General features: G+C 36.3%; 1 protein-coding gene across 7 annotated transcripts in view; it reads left to right on the forward strand.

Annotated features, from left to right (window-relative positions):
* CUNH2orf76 (chromosome unknown C2orf76 homolog) overlaps window positions 1-18,137 on the forward strand; it is an 84,461-nt gene that overhangs the window by 57,593 nt on the left and 8,731 nt on the right. For all 7 annotated transcript variants that reach the window (XM_024734518.1, XM_024734512.1, XM_024734515.1 and 4 more), the window contains 2 exons: window positions 1,325-1,375; window positions 11,495-11,532. In XM_024734518.1, coding sequence (XP_024590286.1) covers window positions 1,325-1,375; window positions 11,495-11,532 — 89 coding nt within the window. The remainder of the gene's footprint in view (window positions 1-1,324; window positions 1,376-11,494; window positions 11,533-18,137) is intronic.

Raw genomic sequence — 18,137 nt, forward strand, 5'->3', positions numbered from 1 at the left:
TTGGTATGTATTTGACCTTTAAAAGGTAAATGTACTTAAACAGTTTTCCTAGTTCAGATGTGTGGGATTTTTTAGAGTTTTCTTTGTTAACACATTCCTGTGGTTTTAAGATCAAATTGTAAAAAGGAATAGAGTGAGAAGTCTCCTTGCCACTTCTTTTATTTTATTTTTTTAATATTCAGCTATCCTACTTCCTTTTTCTTTCTTTCTTTCTTTCTTTATGGCTGTGTTGGGTGTTCGTTTCTGTGCGAGGGCTTTCTCTAGTTGCAGCAAGTGGGGGCCACTCTTCATCGTGGTGCGCGGGCCTCTCACTATCGCGGCTTCTCTTGTTGCGGAGCACAGGCTCCAGACGCGCAGGCTCAGTAATTGTGGCTTACGGGCCTAGTTGCTCCGCGGCATGTGGGATCTTCCCAGATCACGGCTCAAACCCGTGTCCCCTGCATTGGCAGGCAGATTCTCAACCACTGCACCACCAGGGAGACCCCTCTCCTTGCCACTTCTGCTCTCTATCTGACCAGTGCATCATGTTCCCTCCCATGAAAATATAAGCAAATGCAAACATATATTCTTATTTTTACCCCCTTTTACTTAAAAGGTGGCTTACTAAAAATAAGTCTCTGCCTTATGCCTCCTTTACTCTTGACATATCTTGAAGATCTTATCATATGAGTAGAGAGCTTCTTCCTCATCCTTTTTTGTTTTTTACAGTTGACAAATATGTTTAATTGTTTGGGCATATTATAGTTTATTTAGCAAGTACCCCCACTGAAGGATATTTGGATTTTTCCAGGCATTGCGAACAGTGCTACGGTTAGTACCTTTGTATGTATGGTCGTTTCATACACACACGCACAAGAGTGTGCAAAGTATATACCTCTGTGGTAAATTCTCCAGGTGGAATTGCTAGGTCAAAAGGTATATGCATATGTAATTTTGATATATGTTACTTAATTGCCCTCTGTAGGGGTTGTGGTTTAATTATTATTTAAAACTAATTCTAGTATTTGGGACACTGTTTAAAAATTTTTTTTACTTTGTTTTTGTTCTGTTTTCTTTGCTGAGTTAGAGTTGTTACATGGTAGGTTGTCTGAAATTTGGTAAGAGTATTAAGATCGTTCTAGATCATTGATTTCCACTACTAACTTAACCCCCCCAGGGGTTCTCAGATTCATGTGCTAAATGAACATCAACTATATAATAATGTCTCCCACATACATACTGTATATTTCAAATGTATAAGATGCTATTGTATAATAAAATGCTAATTCATTTAATACTATGTCTATTTGAATATTTTATAATAAAAATAATCTTTCTCTTACAGATATCCCTTTGAGGACCAGCCTGCCACCACCATTCAGAAACTATAAATATGGTAACCAATTTTTCTTAGTCTTTTAAGATATATATTAATATAATTTCACATTAGTTTTGTATTGATGTGAATTTTAAATTTGGTTTTCAAAAATGAATTTTCTCTGTGTATATAAAAACCACTATGGAAGTTATTTAGAAATCTAGGAATTCTAGTATATCATTAAATTGTAATTGTGTAGGGAAGTGTACGAATTGTATATTCCTCCTATTTGTGAGGAATAGCATGTTTGGCAAACTGTTTAAGATGAATTTCTTTGTCAGGTAATCAGAAAAGAAGAAATGATTAAAGACTAGGAATTATAAGAAGAGGTTTAACATTTTAGGTGCCAGTAACTTGAGCATGTTACATAGTAATTTTATATGTTGCAATTATTGATTTTAAAATGTAGTAATAAGGCAAGAAGCTGGGTTTCATTATTTATTATAAAGATGGTACAGTTATTAACCTTCAGCGTAGTGCCACTCACCAAACTTTGAATTTGAGACTTCACTTGAGAATTACAATGCACCTAATAAATATTTCTGTTAATTGGTGCAGACATTTTTAAAGCATAAATTTTTTATTACCCTAGATCATTTTTGGAGTGGTTTTTAATTCTGCTGCCATTTAGTAGAGCAACTTCTGACCTAAAATACTTTGAAATCACAATCTTCACCGTGTGTATGCATTTTAATATCCAGAGACTAATTGTGAGGTCACAAGGGGTAGTCAAGCAGAAGTTAAAGGCACTGAGTGGAAAGTACTTTGATTTATTGGACTTAAAGAATTTACATACTAAATATTGAATAAGAGAAAGGAATAAAAAGCGTGATTAATTAAATATGAAACTTCTCCATTTTCGTCTTTCATGGCTTTCAAAGTATCCTGCCTTGAAATATAACCTTAAACTTGAATCAGCCTGCAGATGCCACTTAAAGTTAGCATAGCTACATATAGTTTCCCTTTTTGCATGGTGTGGGTGTGTATTCAAACTTGTGTTCCATGTAAGTTATTTTAAAAGATCAGTTTTAGATCATGAAATCATCAAAATATCTGACTGTTAATCATCACGGTGGTAAATAATATACTCCTGTCAATTTCTTCCCTTTATGTATGTTAGTATTTGTTTTGTGTTTTTACGTGCTCCTATATTGTGTGCCATATGTTTTTTTAAATTAATTAATTAATTTGGCTGCATCGGCTCTTTGTTGCAGTGCGCAGGCTTCTCTCTCGTGGCGTGCAGGCTCGGTAGGTGGGGTGCAGGCTGTAGAGCACATGGGCTTAGTTGACCCGCAGCATGTGGTATCTTAGTTCCCTGACCAGGGATCGAACCCGCGTCCCTTGCATTGGAAGGCGGATTCTTAACCACTGGACCACCAGGGAAGTCCCGGGTGCATATATGTTAATGAGGGTAATCCTCTTCTTGTATTGAGCCTTTTATCATTATATAGTGTCCTTTCTTTCTTTATGGCCTTTGTTATAAAGTCTATTTTGTCTGATATAAGTTATTTCCACCTCTGCTTTCTTGTCCTTTTCATTTGCCTGAAGTAGCTTTAAAAAATTTTGTTTTTGTTTTATTTATTTTTTAATTGAAGTATAGTTGATTGACAATGTTATGTTAATTTCTGCTCTGCAGCAGAGTGACTCAGTTATACCTATATATACATTCTTTTTTATATTCTTTTCCATTATGGTTTATCCCAGTATATTGAATATAGTTCCCTGTGTTATATAGTAGGACCTTGTTGCCCATCCATTCTATACGTAATAGTTTGCATCTATTAACTCCAAAACTCTTAGTCCATCCCTCCCCCACACTGCTCCCCCTTGGCAACCACAAGTCTGTTCTCTATGTCTCTGAGTCTGTTTCTGCTTTGTAGATAAGGTTCATTTGGATCACATTTTAGATTCCACATATAAGTGATATCATATGGTATTTGTCTTTCTCTTTCTGACTGACTTAGTGTGATAATCTCTAGTTGCATCCATGTTGCTGCAAATAGCATTGTTTCGTTCTTTTTTATGGCCGAGTAGTATCCCATTGTATACATGTACCATGTCTTCTTTATCCATTCCTCTGTCAGTAGACATTTAGGTTGTTTCCATGTCTTGGCTATTGTGAATAGTGCTGCTGTGAACATAGGGGTGAATGTATCTTTTTGAATTATAGTTTTGTCCGGATATATGCCCAGGAGTGGGATTGTTGGATCATACGGTAGTTCTATTTTTCAGTTTTTTGAGGAACCTCCATACTGTTTTCCATAGTGGCTGCACCAACTTACATTCCCACCAACAGTGTAGGAGGGTTCTCCTTTCTTCACACCCTCTCCAGCATTTATTTATAGACTTTAATGATGACCATTCTGACCGGTGTGAGGTGGTACTAGTTGTAGTTTTGATTTACATTTCTCTAATAATTAGTGATGTTGAGCATCTTTTCATGTGCCTATTGGCCATCTGTATGTCTTCTTTGGAGAAATGTCTATTTAGGTCTTCTGCCCATTTTTTGATTGGGTTTTTTGCTTTTTTATTGATGAGTTGTATGAGCTGTTTGTATATTTTGGAAATTAAGCCCTTGTTGGTCGCATCATTTGCAAATATTTTCTCCCATTCTGTAGATTGTCTTTTCATTTTGTTTATGGTTTCCTTTGCTGTGCAAAAGCTTGTAAGTTTGATTAGGTCCCATTTGTTTATTTTTCTATTGCCTATTGCCTTGGGAGACTGACCTAAGAAAACATTGGTATGATTTATGTCAGAGAATGTTTTCTTCTAGGAGTTTTATGGTGTATTGTCTTATGTTTAAGTCTTTAAGCCATTTCGAGTTTATTTTTGTACATGGTGTGAGGGTGTGTTCTAACTTCATTGATTTACGTGCAGCTATCCAACTTTCCCAGCGCCACTTGCTGAAGAGACTTTTTCCCATTTTGTATTCTTGCCTGCTTTGCCAATGATTAATTGACTGTAGGTGTGTGGGTTTATTTCTTGGCTCTCTATTTTGTTCCATTGATCCATAGGTCTGTTTTTATACCAGTATCACACCGTTTTGATTACTGTAGCTTTGTAGTATTGTCTGAAGTCTAGAAGGGTTATGCCTCCTGCTTTGTTCCTTTTCCTCAGGATTGCTTTGGCAGTTCTGGGTCTTTTATGGTTCCATGCATAAAATATCTTTTTCCATCCCCTCACTTTCAATCTATGTGTGTCCTTCACCCTAAAGTGGGTCCCTTGTAGGCAGCATACTGTAGGCTCTTGTTTTATTATCCAGCCTTTCACTCTATGTCGTTTGATTGGAACATTTAGTCCATTGACATTTAAGGTAATTATCGATAGATAGGTATTTATTGCCATTTTAAACATTGTTTTCCAGTTGATTTTGTTTTTCTTCCTTGTTCCTTTTTCTTTTTCCATTGTAGCGGATAATGTACCTCTCATATTATTCTACCTTATTAACATTCTCTTGTCCTGTTATTTCTATACTACTCAGATGAATTGACAGGAAAAATGATACATTTATCTGTGAAGAAATTAGAGAACTGCCATGGCTTTGATAGATTTCAACTGACTGTCTTTATTTGGCTCTTTAACAATCTGCCACTTTGTGTTTGACAAGAAAGGCTGAAGTGTTACTTTCTCACCTGTCCTTGTCCTGCAGTATTGCTACACTCTATGGGATTGAACACACTGGGTGTTGGGGAGTGGAAAGGGCACAGACTCAGATTTCATTTTTGTTAGTTGCCATTTCTGTGCCCTTGGACAAAGGTCCACTTCTCTCTGCCAGGCCACCAAGAGTCTGAGATTTCTCAGAGCCCTTCCTCCCATTTAATTGGCATCTACATCTATTACTGGCATCTACCCTGGCCAGACAGTGTGTTCATAAAGCACAGGGGATGTTGTTTTATTTCTAAATCCTTATCGTTTAGGCATGGTGCATGTGTGCAGTAAATGTTGATTGTTGTGCAGTGTGGGACTGCTAATCCTGTTTGTTTCTAAGGCTGTGTGAGATTAGATTAAACAATGCACGTGTGAACACATTACATACTCCACAAACATAAGATCTTGTTTTTATTTTTATGAGGTTGCTTTCCTCAAGGAATTTGCATTAAGGAAACAATATCCACAGAAGTTGTTTCTGTTAATAATGAAGATTATTTTTTTAAGAGGGAAAAACAAGTGAAAGAGATGATTTAACAAAGAAAGAGACATTAATACAACATCTTTTGCTAGCTTGTCATTTCTCCTTTCTTACCTTCTTCCCAAGTCTTACCAATTTCTGTTGGAGAGAAAAATCTGGTGAAAATTTCTTAAATTTTCTTCACCACATTTCTTAAATATGTGGCCTCCTTCTTGTGGGGTTCTAGAACCTATCAGAACAAAGATATTTCTAATTTAAAGACTTGTTAGCAAAATATATAGAACATGATTAACATTTGGCAAGGTCAAACTACAGTTTTGCAAGTTGATTGCAAGGTCCTTTTGTTTAAAAAAAAAAACTACTGCTGGCTTCTTTAGTCTCCAGTAACAAACTGATATATATTTGCAGTGAGAAAAAGAGTGTAATAGGTAACTCAGTATAATAGATAATTCACAAGTCACATTTGTTTATTTTCTTGTGTACATTGTAAGCTTATTTTTAGCAGTTGTGGCATATTTACATCCTAAGTGTGTGTATTTTACTTAGGTTAGATTTATTTTTATTTCTTAAAATACATATAGTCCAGGGATTAGGCTGACCTTATATTAAAAATTGCAATAGGTAATTGAAAGTTGACTGTTTAAAATAATGGGTAATTCAGGGTGCTCGTTCTTAACTGAATAGGTACCCTGTTCTTCTGTATTATTAGAACATAGTTAAATCAAGGTTTGTTGTTTTTAAACAGATATTTTTTTTATTCAAACAGAAAGTCACAAAAATTATAATCATCCTCATCAGTTCACTCAGTCCCATGTAATTAATTTTTTTTTATCTTGATCTTTTGTTAGCAGTTTTATGAATTCATCAGTTTTCCATTAGAGTTCTGAAAATGCTTATTCATTCAGTTCAGCGTATAGTCAGTTACCAGAAACCTGTGCTTGTCAGAGTCTTTACCATGAATTCCTTGAAGATGAAACCCTTTTATAGGAACATTTTTGCAAAAGCATCAGAGTACACCCAGAACTGTCTGTAAATGACAAAAGACTTAAAAATGACCACGGTTAAAGATTTGATGAAAGTTCATAATAATGGATTTGACAAAGAAATTTAGTTATTTCTGAGATATACATTTTAAAATAATAACTAGAATTATGACTTATAACATTATACAAGAACATATAATATTTTTAGGAATTTCATGTAATGTCTGAAACATTTATATTAACATATTTCCATACAAATAACCCAAAGAAAGTTTAGTATTAATTGTTTTTTGTTAATTTTTGAATTTTATTTATTTTTTTATACAGCAGGTTCTTATTAGTCATCAGCTTTATACACATCACTGTATACATGTCAATCATAATCGCCCAATTCAGCACACCACCATCCCCACCCCCCCTGCCGCTTTCCCACCTTGGTGTCCATACGTTTGTTCTCTACATCTGTATCTCAACTTCTACCCTGCAAACCGGTTCATCTGTACCAGTTTTCTAGGTTCCACATACATGTGTTAATATATGATATTTGTATTATTCTTTCTGACTTACTTCACTCTGTATGACAATCTCTAGGTCCATCCATGTCTCAACAAATGACCCAATTTCATTCCTTTTTATGGCTGAGTAATATTCCATTGTATATATGTACCACAACTTCTATATCCATTCATCTGTCGATGGGCATTTAGGTTGCTTCCATGACCTGGCTATTGTAAATAGTGCTGCAGTGAATATTGGGGTGCATGCGTCTTTTTGAATTATGGTTTCCTGTGGGTATATGCCCAGTAGTGGGATTGCTGGATCATACGGTAATTCTATTTTTAGTTTTGAAGGAACCTCCATACTGTTCTCCGTAGCGGCTGTATCAATTTACATTCCCACCAACAGTGCAAGAAGGTTCCCTTTTCTCCACACCCTCTTCAGCATTTGTTGTTTGTAGATTTTCTGATGATGGCCATTCTGACTGGTGTGAGGTGATACCTCATTGTAGTTTTGATTTTCATTTCTCTAATAATTAGTGATGTTGAGCAGCTTTTCATGTGCTTTTTGGCCATCTGTATGTCTTCTTTGGAGAAATGTCTACTTAGGTCTTCTGCCCATTTTCAGATTGGGTTGTTTGTTTCTTTAATATTGAGCTGCATGAGCTGTTTATATATTTTGGAGATTAATCCTTTGTCTGTTGAATCGTTTACAAATATTTTATCCCTTTCTGAGGGTTGTTTTTTCGTCTTATTTATGGTTTCATTTGCTGTGCAAAAGCTTTGAAGTTTCATATGGTGCCATTTGTTTATTTTTGTTTTTATTTCCATTACTCTAGGAGGTGGATGAGAAAAGATCTTGCTGTGATTTCTGTCAGAGTGTTCTTCCTATGTTTTCCTCTAAGAGTTTTATAGAGTCCGGTCTAACATGTAGGTCTCGAATCCATTTTGAGTATATTTTTGTGTATGGTGTTATGGAGTGTTCTAATTTCATTCTTTTACCTGTAGCTGTCCAGTTATCCCAGCACCACTTATTGAAGAGACTGTCTTTTCTCCATTGTATATCCTTGCCTCCTTTGTCATAGATTACTTGACTATAGGTGCGTGGGTTTATCTCTGGGCTTTCTGTCTTGTTCCATTGATCTATGTTTCTGTTTTTGTGCCAGTACCATATTGTCTTGATTACTGTAGCTTTGTAGTATGGTCTGAAGTCAGGGAGTCTGATTCCTCCCGCTCCATTTTTTCCCCTCAAGACTGCTTTGGCTATTCGGAGTCTTTGGTGTCTCCATAGAAATTTTAAGATATTTTGTTCTAGTTCTGTAAAAAATGCCATTGGTAATTTGATAGGGATTGCATTGAATCTGTAAATTGCTTTGGGTAGTATAGTCGTTTTCACAATATTGATTCTTCCAATCCAAGAACATGGTATATATCGCCATCTCTTGGTATCATCTTTAATTTCTTTCATCAGTGTCTAATAGTTTTCTGCATACAGTTCTTTTGTCTCCCAAGGTAGGTTTAATCCTAGGTATTTTATTCTTTATGTGGCAGTGGTCAATGGGAGTGTTTCCTTAATTTCTCTTTCAGATTTTTCATCATTAGTGTATAGGAATGGAAGAGATTTCTGTGCATTTATTTTGTATCCTGCAACTTTACCAAGTTCATTGATTAGCTCTAGTAGTTTTCTGGTGGCACATTTATGATTCTCTGTGTATAGTATCATGTCATCTGCAGACAGTGACAGTTTTACTTCTTCTTTTCCAATTTGTATTCCTTTTATTTCTTTTTCTTCTCTGATTGCTGTGGCTAGGACTTCCAAAACTATGTTGAATAATAGTGGTGAGAGTGGACATCCTTGTCTCGTTGCCAATCTTAGAGGAAATGCTTTCAGTTTTTCACCATTGAGAATGATGTTTGCTGTAGGTTTGTCATATATTGCCTTTATTATGTTGAGGTAGGTTCCCTTTATGCCCACTTTCTGGAGAGTTTTTATCATAAATGGGTGTTGAATTTTGTCAGAAGCTTTTTCTATTCCCTTTCATCACTTTAAGTATATCATGCCACTCCCTTCTGACTTGTAGAGTTTCTGCTGAGAAGTGTGCTATTAACCTTATGGGAGTTCCCTTGTATGTTATTTGTCGTTTTTCCCTTGCTGCTTTCAATAATTTTTCTTTGTCTTTAATTTTTGCCAGTTTGATTACTATGTGTCTTGGCGTGTTTCTCCTTGGGTTTATCCTGTATGGGACTCTCTGTGCTTCCTGGACTTGGGTGGCTATTTCCTTTCCCATGTTAGGGAAGTTTTTGACTATAATCTCTTGAAATATTTTCTCTTGTCCTTTGTGTCTCTCTCCTCCTTCTGGGACCCCTATAATGCGAATGTTGTTGCGTTTAATGTTGTCCCTGAGGTCTCTTAGGCTGTCTTCATTTCTTTTCTTTCATTTTTCTTTACTCTGTTCCACAGCAGTGAATTCCACCGTTCTGTCTTCCAGGTCACTTATCTGTTCTTCTGCCTCAGTTATTCTGCTATTGATTCCTTCTAGTGTAGTTTTCATTTCAGTTATTGTATTGTTCATCTCTGTTTGTTTGTTCTTTAATTCTTCTAGGTCTTTGTTAAACATTTCTTGCATCTTCTCGATCTTTGCCTCCATTCTTTTTCCGAGGTCCTGGATCATCTTCACTATCATTATTCTGAATTCTTTTTCTGGAAGGATGCCTATATACACTTCATTTAGTTGTTTTTCTGGGGTTTTATCTTGTTCCTTCATCTGGTACATAGCTGTCTGCCTTTTCATCTTGTCTATCTTTCTGTGAATGTGGTTTTTGTTCCACAGGCTGCAGGATTGTAGTTCTTCTTCTTTCTGCTGTCTGCCCTCTGGTGGATGAGGCTATCTAAGAGGCTTGTGCAAGTTTCCTGATGGGAGGGACTGGTGGTGGGTAGAGCTGGCTGTTGCTCTGGTGGGCAGAGCTCAGTAAAACTTTAATCCACTTGACTGTTGATCAGTGGGGCTGGGTTCCCTCCCTGTTCGTTGTTTGACCTGAGGCAAGCCAACACTGGAGCCTACCTGGGCTCTTTGGTGGGGCTAATGACAGACTCTGGGAGGGCTCACACCAAGGAGTACTTCCCAGAACTTCTGCTGTCAGTATCCTTGTCCCCATGGTGAGCACAGCCCCCCCCCCCTTCCGCCTCTGTAGGGGACTCTCCAACACTAGCAGGCAGGTCTGGTTCAGTCTCCTATGGGGTCACTGCTCTTTCCCCTGGGTCCCAGTGCACACACTACTTTGTGTGTGCCCTCCAAGAGTGGAGTCTCTGTTTCCCCCCAGCCCTGTCGAAGTCCTGCAGTCAATTCCCACTAGGTTCAAAGTCTGATTCTCTAGTAATTCCTCCTCCTGTTGCCAGACCCCCAGGTTGGGAAGCCTGACGTTGGGCTCAGAACCTTCACTCCAGTGAGTGGACTTCTGTGTTATAATTTTTCTCCAGTCTGTGAGTCACCCACCCACCAGTTATGGGATTTGACTTTACTGTGATTGCGCCCCTCCTCCCGTCTCATTGTGGCTTCTCCTTTGTCTTTGGATGTGGGGTATCTTTTTCGGTGAGTTCCAGTGTCTTTCTGTCAATGACTGTCTAGCAGCTAGTTGTGATTCTGGTGTTCTCGCAAGAGGGAGTGAGAGCACGTCCTTCTAGGTCGCCATCTTGGTTCCTCCCTTTTTTGGGGTTTTATCTTGTTCCTTTTTTATCTTGTTTCATTTCATTTCAGTGAATTCCTTGTTGAATCAAACAGCGTGATTGATAGAAATGAATTTTAGTTTAAGGTTAAGAGTTTATTCAGACATAATAACACATGTAATCATAATACATTAATTAAATGATTAGATAAAACTGAGTGGAGAATTGGATACTTTCTGAATTGAGTAAAGCAGATTAGATGGTGTGAGCCTGTGTAGTATTTCCAAACCAGGAAATAGTAGTAGTCTTTGGGTATTAGCAGCCTTGCTCAGATTACCAGTGATCCTTGATGGTGTTTGAATTCTGAGAGTGGTAACAACTTGTTGGTATGATTTGACCTCCTGTCACTGGATCTATTCTGAGAGATTAATAGATTAGTAATAGTAGTAGTACTAGACATTAACAAAGTCTGTCTTAATTTAAGACAGACTGTTTTTTTTAAACCTTATTTGCTAATCTTAGCATTTAGCGACTCTAACAAACAGGGTAGAATAATGTCATTCACCTGTCTTCTAAGGGAAACTGTGCTGAGTTGACTTCAGGTTATGGTACAAACACTGTTGTGTGTGTCAAAGGCCAGTGCTTTAAAATATCTTTATACAGTGATCTTTAATTTTAATGATATGCAAATGTAATTTTTACTTTACTGTGTACTAGAGGTTTAAGTGAACCTGATCATAAGGCAAAGACTCAGATTTCTCAATTTCATAGCTGCCACCTTCCCCCCATCTCACTTTAATAGTTTGAAATGAAGTTTTAGAATAGTTTTAGTAAATAGACAACTTGTTCTTTTTTTTCTTTCAGATAAACTAAAGATTGTTCATCAAGCACATAAATCAAAGGTATGTTTTGTATATACAGTATCTGGCACACACATAGCAAGTAATCAATTTTGGTTGACTTAGTGAATAAATGAATGAACACATGTACTTCTAAAATATTTTCCATTATAATAGCATTTTTAATTTTGTAGCTACCCTTTCTATAGCCTTACTTTTCCATTAAAGGAAAAAAAAAGACCTCTAAGTCATATTCCTGTTAGTAGATCCTTTAAAAGAAAGTGTTAATTTAAAAAAAAGCAACGTTATATATCAAGCAAATGTGTAACATAAAATAAGCATAAAACGTGGTAAAATTAATTCAGGTTACATATAAAGGAAGTCAAGTATTATTTGTCAGTCCAATTTCTTTGATTTTCTTAGTTCTGTACCAGAAGAAGAGAGCCAAAAGCAGATGAAAATAACGTGTTTTTTTCTGATTTGACTCTTCCGGTATATAAGAGAAGGCCCCGGACTGTGGCTCTCGGGAACAGACCTATTAGTTCCACAGAAGACATGGCCTTCCCCAAAAGAGGACTGATTAGTTATGTGTTTATAGTATATTTCCGTTTCTGTTTTCTTACCTTTTTAGAGCGATGTTTTTATGTTTGCTTCTCATACAGATAGACCAGAGTGATCTTTTTTCTTGAATCTCAGTGACCTTGTGTAGACTTCTCAGTAAAGTAATAACCTCCTCTGTTATACAGACTACTCAAGGACAAGGGACTGTATCTTGTTCTTCATATCTCCAATACCTAGCACAATGCCTCATTCGTAGGAGTGTTTTCATAACAATTTTTGAAGGAAGTATTTTATGAATTCATTTAATTTCATTCTCTTCTCTAGTCATAGATGCCCTCCATAAACTCAGTCAGCTTTGAAATAAACATATAACAAAAGATCATAAAGAAGTTGGCCTGAGGGTACGTCTGTTGACTATGAATTAGTAACTCAAAAACATTTTTTTTCTGATGGCTTAAAACAACACACATTTATTCTCTTATAGTTCTGGAGGTCAGAAATCTGAAATCAGTTTCCCTGGGCTAAAATCAAGCTGGGTCTTTCCAGTAACTTTATTTTTTTATACCGAGGATTATATATACAAATTTGACAGTATCCATTGTCAAACACTTTAAAATTTAGTGCTTGTGTGTGTCTGGGACTGTGGTGTGGGATCTGTACTTTGTATCGATGCTAGAATTGTATCTGTCCACAGACTCCATCCACTTTCTCTTCTCCAAGCCAGGACCGTTTACAACCTTGTCCCTAAAACGTGGAGAGTAGGAAGCTTGGTCTGATCGTAGAAGGGAAATATATAAAATGAAGTCAAAATGAAACAGTATGCTCTTTGAAAAGGTTGTCATTCTCCATTTAGTGTTGCATTTTTACATCATGGAGCTCATGTTTCCTAAAGGAATAATAAGTAAATTATTCCTTTATCCTTAATGAAGACCTAGTTCATAATATTCAAATAATCAGTATTATTACATTTTAAAAAAATCAGGAAATTTTCCTGCTATAGTTGGAAATATCTTAGAATTGTTTCTTATATTTAAAACATATGTTCCATCTTGGCATGTTAGAGTTGAAAAATTTGGACCTATTTTTTAGTTGAACAATGTATTTACTTAAAGAAAGAGTCCCAGAACAAATTAAGTCACTTAGAATGTTTCTGGAATCTGGCTTTATAAACTTTCATCTAAACCATAATCATTCTAGTTAAGTACAGACTATATACCCCAGAGATGGTTCTTCAGATTTCCACTTTAACTTTTGTAAGGAAGAAGTCAATATATTTTCACAGATATGGTTTTAAGACTTAAATTTTTACCCACACGTCCTCATTTGTGCCTTTTCCAACTACCAGACATTTTTCTCATTTTTCCATGTGCATTCTACTCCTCATTGCAGGGCCTATAAGCATCACTGGCTCAGACTGTCAGTTTTCCAACCCACCTGTAATTTTAATCTCCTTCCTTAGCCAAAGGGAGAGACTTCCAATAACTCCTGTATCTCAATGAACTTGTTCACGAAAGGCATTTTCCCCATTTCCCAAATTTTCTAGGTCCAAAGACTTTCTTAATTACAATTACCAGGTATACACAGAAATTTCTTGCCATCACAATAAAAAGGTGACTGGATACCTTCCCACCAGAGCCTCCTGTTTGGATGATGAGCTCAGTGTTTACTGAATGAATCAATAGTTACAAATAATTACCATAATATGATTTATTTATTTATTTATTTATTTTGTGGTACGCCGGCCTCTCACTGTTGTGGCCTCTCACTGTTGTGGCCTCTCCCGTTGCGGAGCACAGGCCCCGGACGCACAGGCACTCCGCGGCATGCTCACGGGCCCAGCCACTCCGCGGCATGTGGGATCCTCCCGGACCGGGGCACGAACCCGCGTCCCCTGCATCGGCAGGCAGACTCTCAACCACTGCGCCACCAGGGAAGCCCATGATTTATTTTTTATCAAGAAAATGTATTAGTGTGTCTGTATTTTGATTATAATCAGTAGGCTACTTGTAAAGTCATAATTCCTATCAAAAAGATTTGAAAGAAAAACCATAATTTCTATCTTACATTTTATGAGTTTGGAAACCAGATAGCTATCCTTGTTAAAAGTTTATGAAAGGAAGAAGTCACACTCTGGAATAAACTCAGTAAGAAATATGCAAGATATTTAAGAAGAAGACTTTAAAATGCCAGTGAGGGTATTCAGTTGTCCGGACTCATTGAGCTGAACTTCTCTTAAGATATATGCATTTTCTTTATGTGAAATTTTACCTCAATTTAACAAAAAAGTAAAGCATGTAAAGAGGGGTACAAGATGAGACTTAAGTGGAAATATTAGGATATTTGGATGGGAAGATGCAACAGCAAGAAGATGTCAGTTCTCTCATAGTTAATTTACAAACTTAATGCCACCCAAATAAAATTCTACAGTTGTATGTATATATGTATTTTTGTATATATATATGTGTGTGTAGATGTGTGTGTGTGTATATATATATATATATATATATATATATATATATGTATATGAGCTAAAGAAACTGATTATAAAACTAACATGCAAAAAATAAATAATGAAGAATAGTCAGAAAAAAGAAATGAAAGTGACTAACCCTGGCACATATTAAGACATTTTATAAAACTATACTAGTTAAAACAGTGTGGTACTGTCACATGAACTGTTAGTTCAATGGCACAGAATTAGAAGCCCAAAAATGGACCTAATTATATATAGGAATTTAATATATATTAAATATTGCATTTCAAATTTATGGAGAAAATATGGAGGATTCAGTAAATGTTATTGGAAGAACTAGGTAGACATCTAGAAAACAGTTAAATTGAATCCATATCCTTTTCTTTATGCCAAAATACTCATTGGGTTAATGACATAAATCTAAGATGAAACCCACAGGTGAGGGTAGAAATGAAATAGATTAACATGAGTGAATAATTTGTTCAGGCCACGTGAAGGGTACAGGAGGGTTCATTGTACTATTCTGTATACATTGTATGTTTGAAATTCTCTATGATTAAAAGTTTAAAAGATGAAATTAATGAAAATATTTGAAGTAAACATGGAATTTTAAAAGTAATCTTAGACTGAAGGTCCAAATATGATAGGAAAATAAAAGATTGATACATTTTACTTTATTCATTAATTTATTCAACATTCAGCACCTTCTTTTTAAAAAAAGTCACTATAAGAAAAATGAAGGAACAACTGAAAAATGGAGAGAAAGTTTTCTAACTTATATTACAGAAAAGGCCTAATTTTACAATTCCATTTAAAAAATTATCCTACAAGTTTCTTAAAAAATAGAAAATATTCAAATCTTTACTTAAAATAAATACAAATTAAGACTATACTTAATTTATATCTGCTGGATTGGCAGAGATCAAAAGATTTTGATAATACACTGTGTTGGTGAGGGTGTGGGAAACAGGGACTCTCAGTGATGGGTAGCATTGGTATAAATGGGTACTGCTTCTTCGGAGAGTAATTTGGCAGTATCTGTCAAAATAAAAATTGCCCTTACTCTCTGACTCAACAGTTCTACTTCTAGGAATTTATCTTACAGATAAAACTTATGCAAAATAATATATGTACAAGGATATTTGTTGCAGGATTGTGTATGGTAGGAAGAGATAGGAAACAACCTGAATGTCCATCAATAGGGACAGAGAGGGAGAGTTAATACTTTCATTGGAATATGCTGCAACCTTGATAAATTATGAGGCAGCTCTTACACTGATTTTGAATGACTTTAAGATGTTTTAAGAGAAACAAGTAAGGTGTTAGAACACAGCATATAATATGCCATTATTTGTGTGAAAATGTTTACATGCACATCTCCACCTGCAGGTGCACATACAGGGACAGTCTCTGGAAGAATACGTAAGAATTAGTACAAACTCTCTGGAGAAGAACTAGTTGGATGGGGTTGGGAGGAGACTACTTCTCACTCTGTCCCTATGTACTTGGAGAATTGTGTATTGTGAGTACGTATTACCTATTCTAAAATGATTTTTTTAGACTCCGCACTCCCAATGCAGGAGGCCTGGGTTCAATCCCTGGTCAGGGAACTAGATCCCACATGCTGCAAAACTAAAGACCCCGCAGCCTGCAACGAAGTTCCCGCGTGCAGCATGGAGCGTCCTGTGTGCTGCAACTAAGACCTGGTGCATATTTATTAAATAAATATTAATTATTTATTTATTTAATAAATATTTATTTATTTAATAAATAAATATTAAATCAATTAATTAATGATTTCTTTAGTGAAGTTCTTTTTCTCCCTTTTAATCTGTGTGTTTTGGAGTTTAAGCCCCTGTGCTCTCTAGTGAGTGAAGCTTTGGAGCATGGCTTCTGGGTCAGCTCTTTTGGCTGCTGAGAGGCCTTATTGTTGAGCCTCCCTCTCAGCCATATTCTAGAAAGAGAATCCGTCACTAAGCAGCTGTGTTCTGGTTGACAGGTGGTACTGTGTGCCCAACTAGTGCTCACTACTAGGTGCTGTTTAGGGGCAGATAGCAATCCTCCTGTATTTATGACGTTTAACTGAATTTGTGAATTGCATTGGAGAGCAATCTCATCTACGCCCCACCCCAAATCACACGAGAAATGTTAGTTAACATGACATGGGACCAAGTGTTTGTTAGCAAGGTGTTTAGATATGTGGACTTTCAGCAGAGGCAAATTTGCTTCTCTCAGAAGTCAGACTGTTTTTGTTTTTGCAGAAGCAGAAATATAGATCAATGGAACAGGATAGAAAGCCCAGAGATAAACCCACACACCTATGGTCAACTAATCTATGACAAAGGAGGCAAGGATATACAATGGAGAAAAGACAGCCGCCTCTTCAATAAGTGGAGCTGGGGAAACTGGACAATTACATGTAAAAGAATGAAATTGGAACACTCCCTAACACCATACACAAAAATATACTCAAAATGGATTATGCTGGGGAAACTGGACAATTACATGTAAAAGAATGAAATTAGAACACTCCCTAACACCATACACAAAAATATACTCAAAATGGATTAGAGACCTAAATGTAAGACTGGACACTATAAAACTCTTAGAGGAAAACATGGGAAGAACACTCTTTGACAGAAATCACAGCAAGATCTTTTATCGTCCACCTCCTAGAGTAATGGAAATAAAAACAAAAATAAACAAATGGGACCAAATGAAACTTCAAAGCTTTTGCAATGCAAACTACAAACAAGACGAAAAGACAACCCTCAGAATGGAAGAAAATATTTGCAAACGAATCAACAAAGGATTAATCTCCAAAATATATAAACAGCTCATGCAGCTCAATATTTAAAAAACAAACAACCGAATCAAATAATGGGCAGAAGACTTAAGTAGACATTTCTCTGAAGAAGACATACAGATGGGCAAGAGGCACATGAAAAGCTGCTCAGCATCACTAATTATTAGAGAAATGCAAGTCAAAACTACAATGAGGTATCACCTCACACCAGTCAGAATGGCCATCATCAAAAAATCTACAAACAACAAATGCTGGAGAGGGTGTGGAGAAAAGGGAACCCTCTTGCACTGTTGGTAGGAATGTAAATTGATACCGCTGCTATGGAGAACAGTATGGACGTTCCTTAAAAAATGAAAAATAGAATTACCATATGACCCAGCAATCCCACTACTGAGCATATACCCTGAGAAAATCATAATTCAAAAAGACACATGCACCCCAGTATTCATTGCATCACTATTTGCAATAGCCAGGTCATGGAAACAACCTAAATGCCTATCAACAGACAAATGGATAAAGAAGATGTGGTACATATATACAATGGAATATTACTCAGCCATAAAAAGGAATGAAATTGAGTCATTTGTAGAGACGTGGATGAATCTAGAGACTGTCATACAGAGTGAAGTAAGTCAGAAAGAGAAAAACAAATATTGCGTATTAACGAATATATGTGGAACCTAGAAAAATGGTACAGATGAACCAGTTTGAGGGGCAGAAGTTGAGACACAGATGTAGAGAACAAATGTATGGACACCAAGCAGGGAAAGCTGTGGGGGACGGTGGTGGTGTGATGAATTGGGAGATTGGGATTGACATGTATACACT

Source organism: Neophocaena asiaeorientalis, unplaced genomic scaffold, assembly GCF_003031525.2.
Source record: "Neophocaena asiaeorientalis asiaeorientalis breed wild unplaced genomic scaffold, Neophocaena_asiaeorientalis_V1.1 scaffold32, whole genome shotgun sequence".
Classification (NCBI taxonomy): domain Eukaryota; kingdom Metazoa; phylum Chordata; class Mammalia; order Artiodactyla; family Phocoenidae; genus Neophocaena; species Neophocaena asiaeorientalis.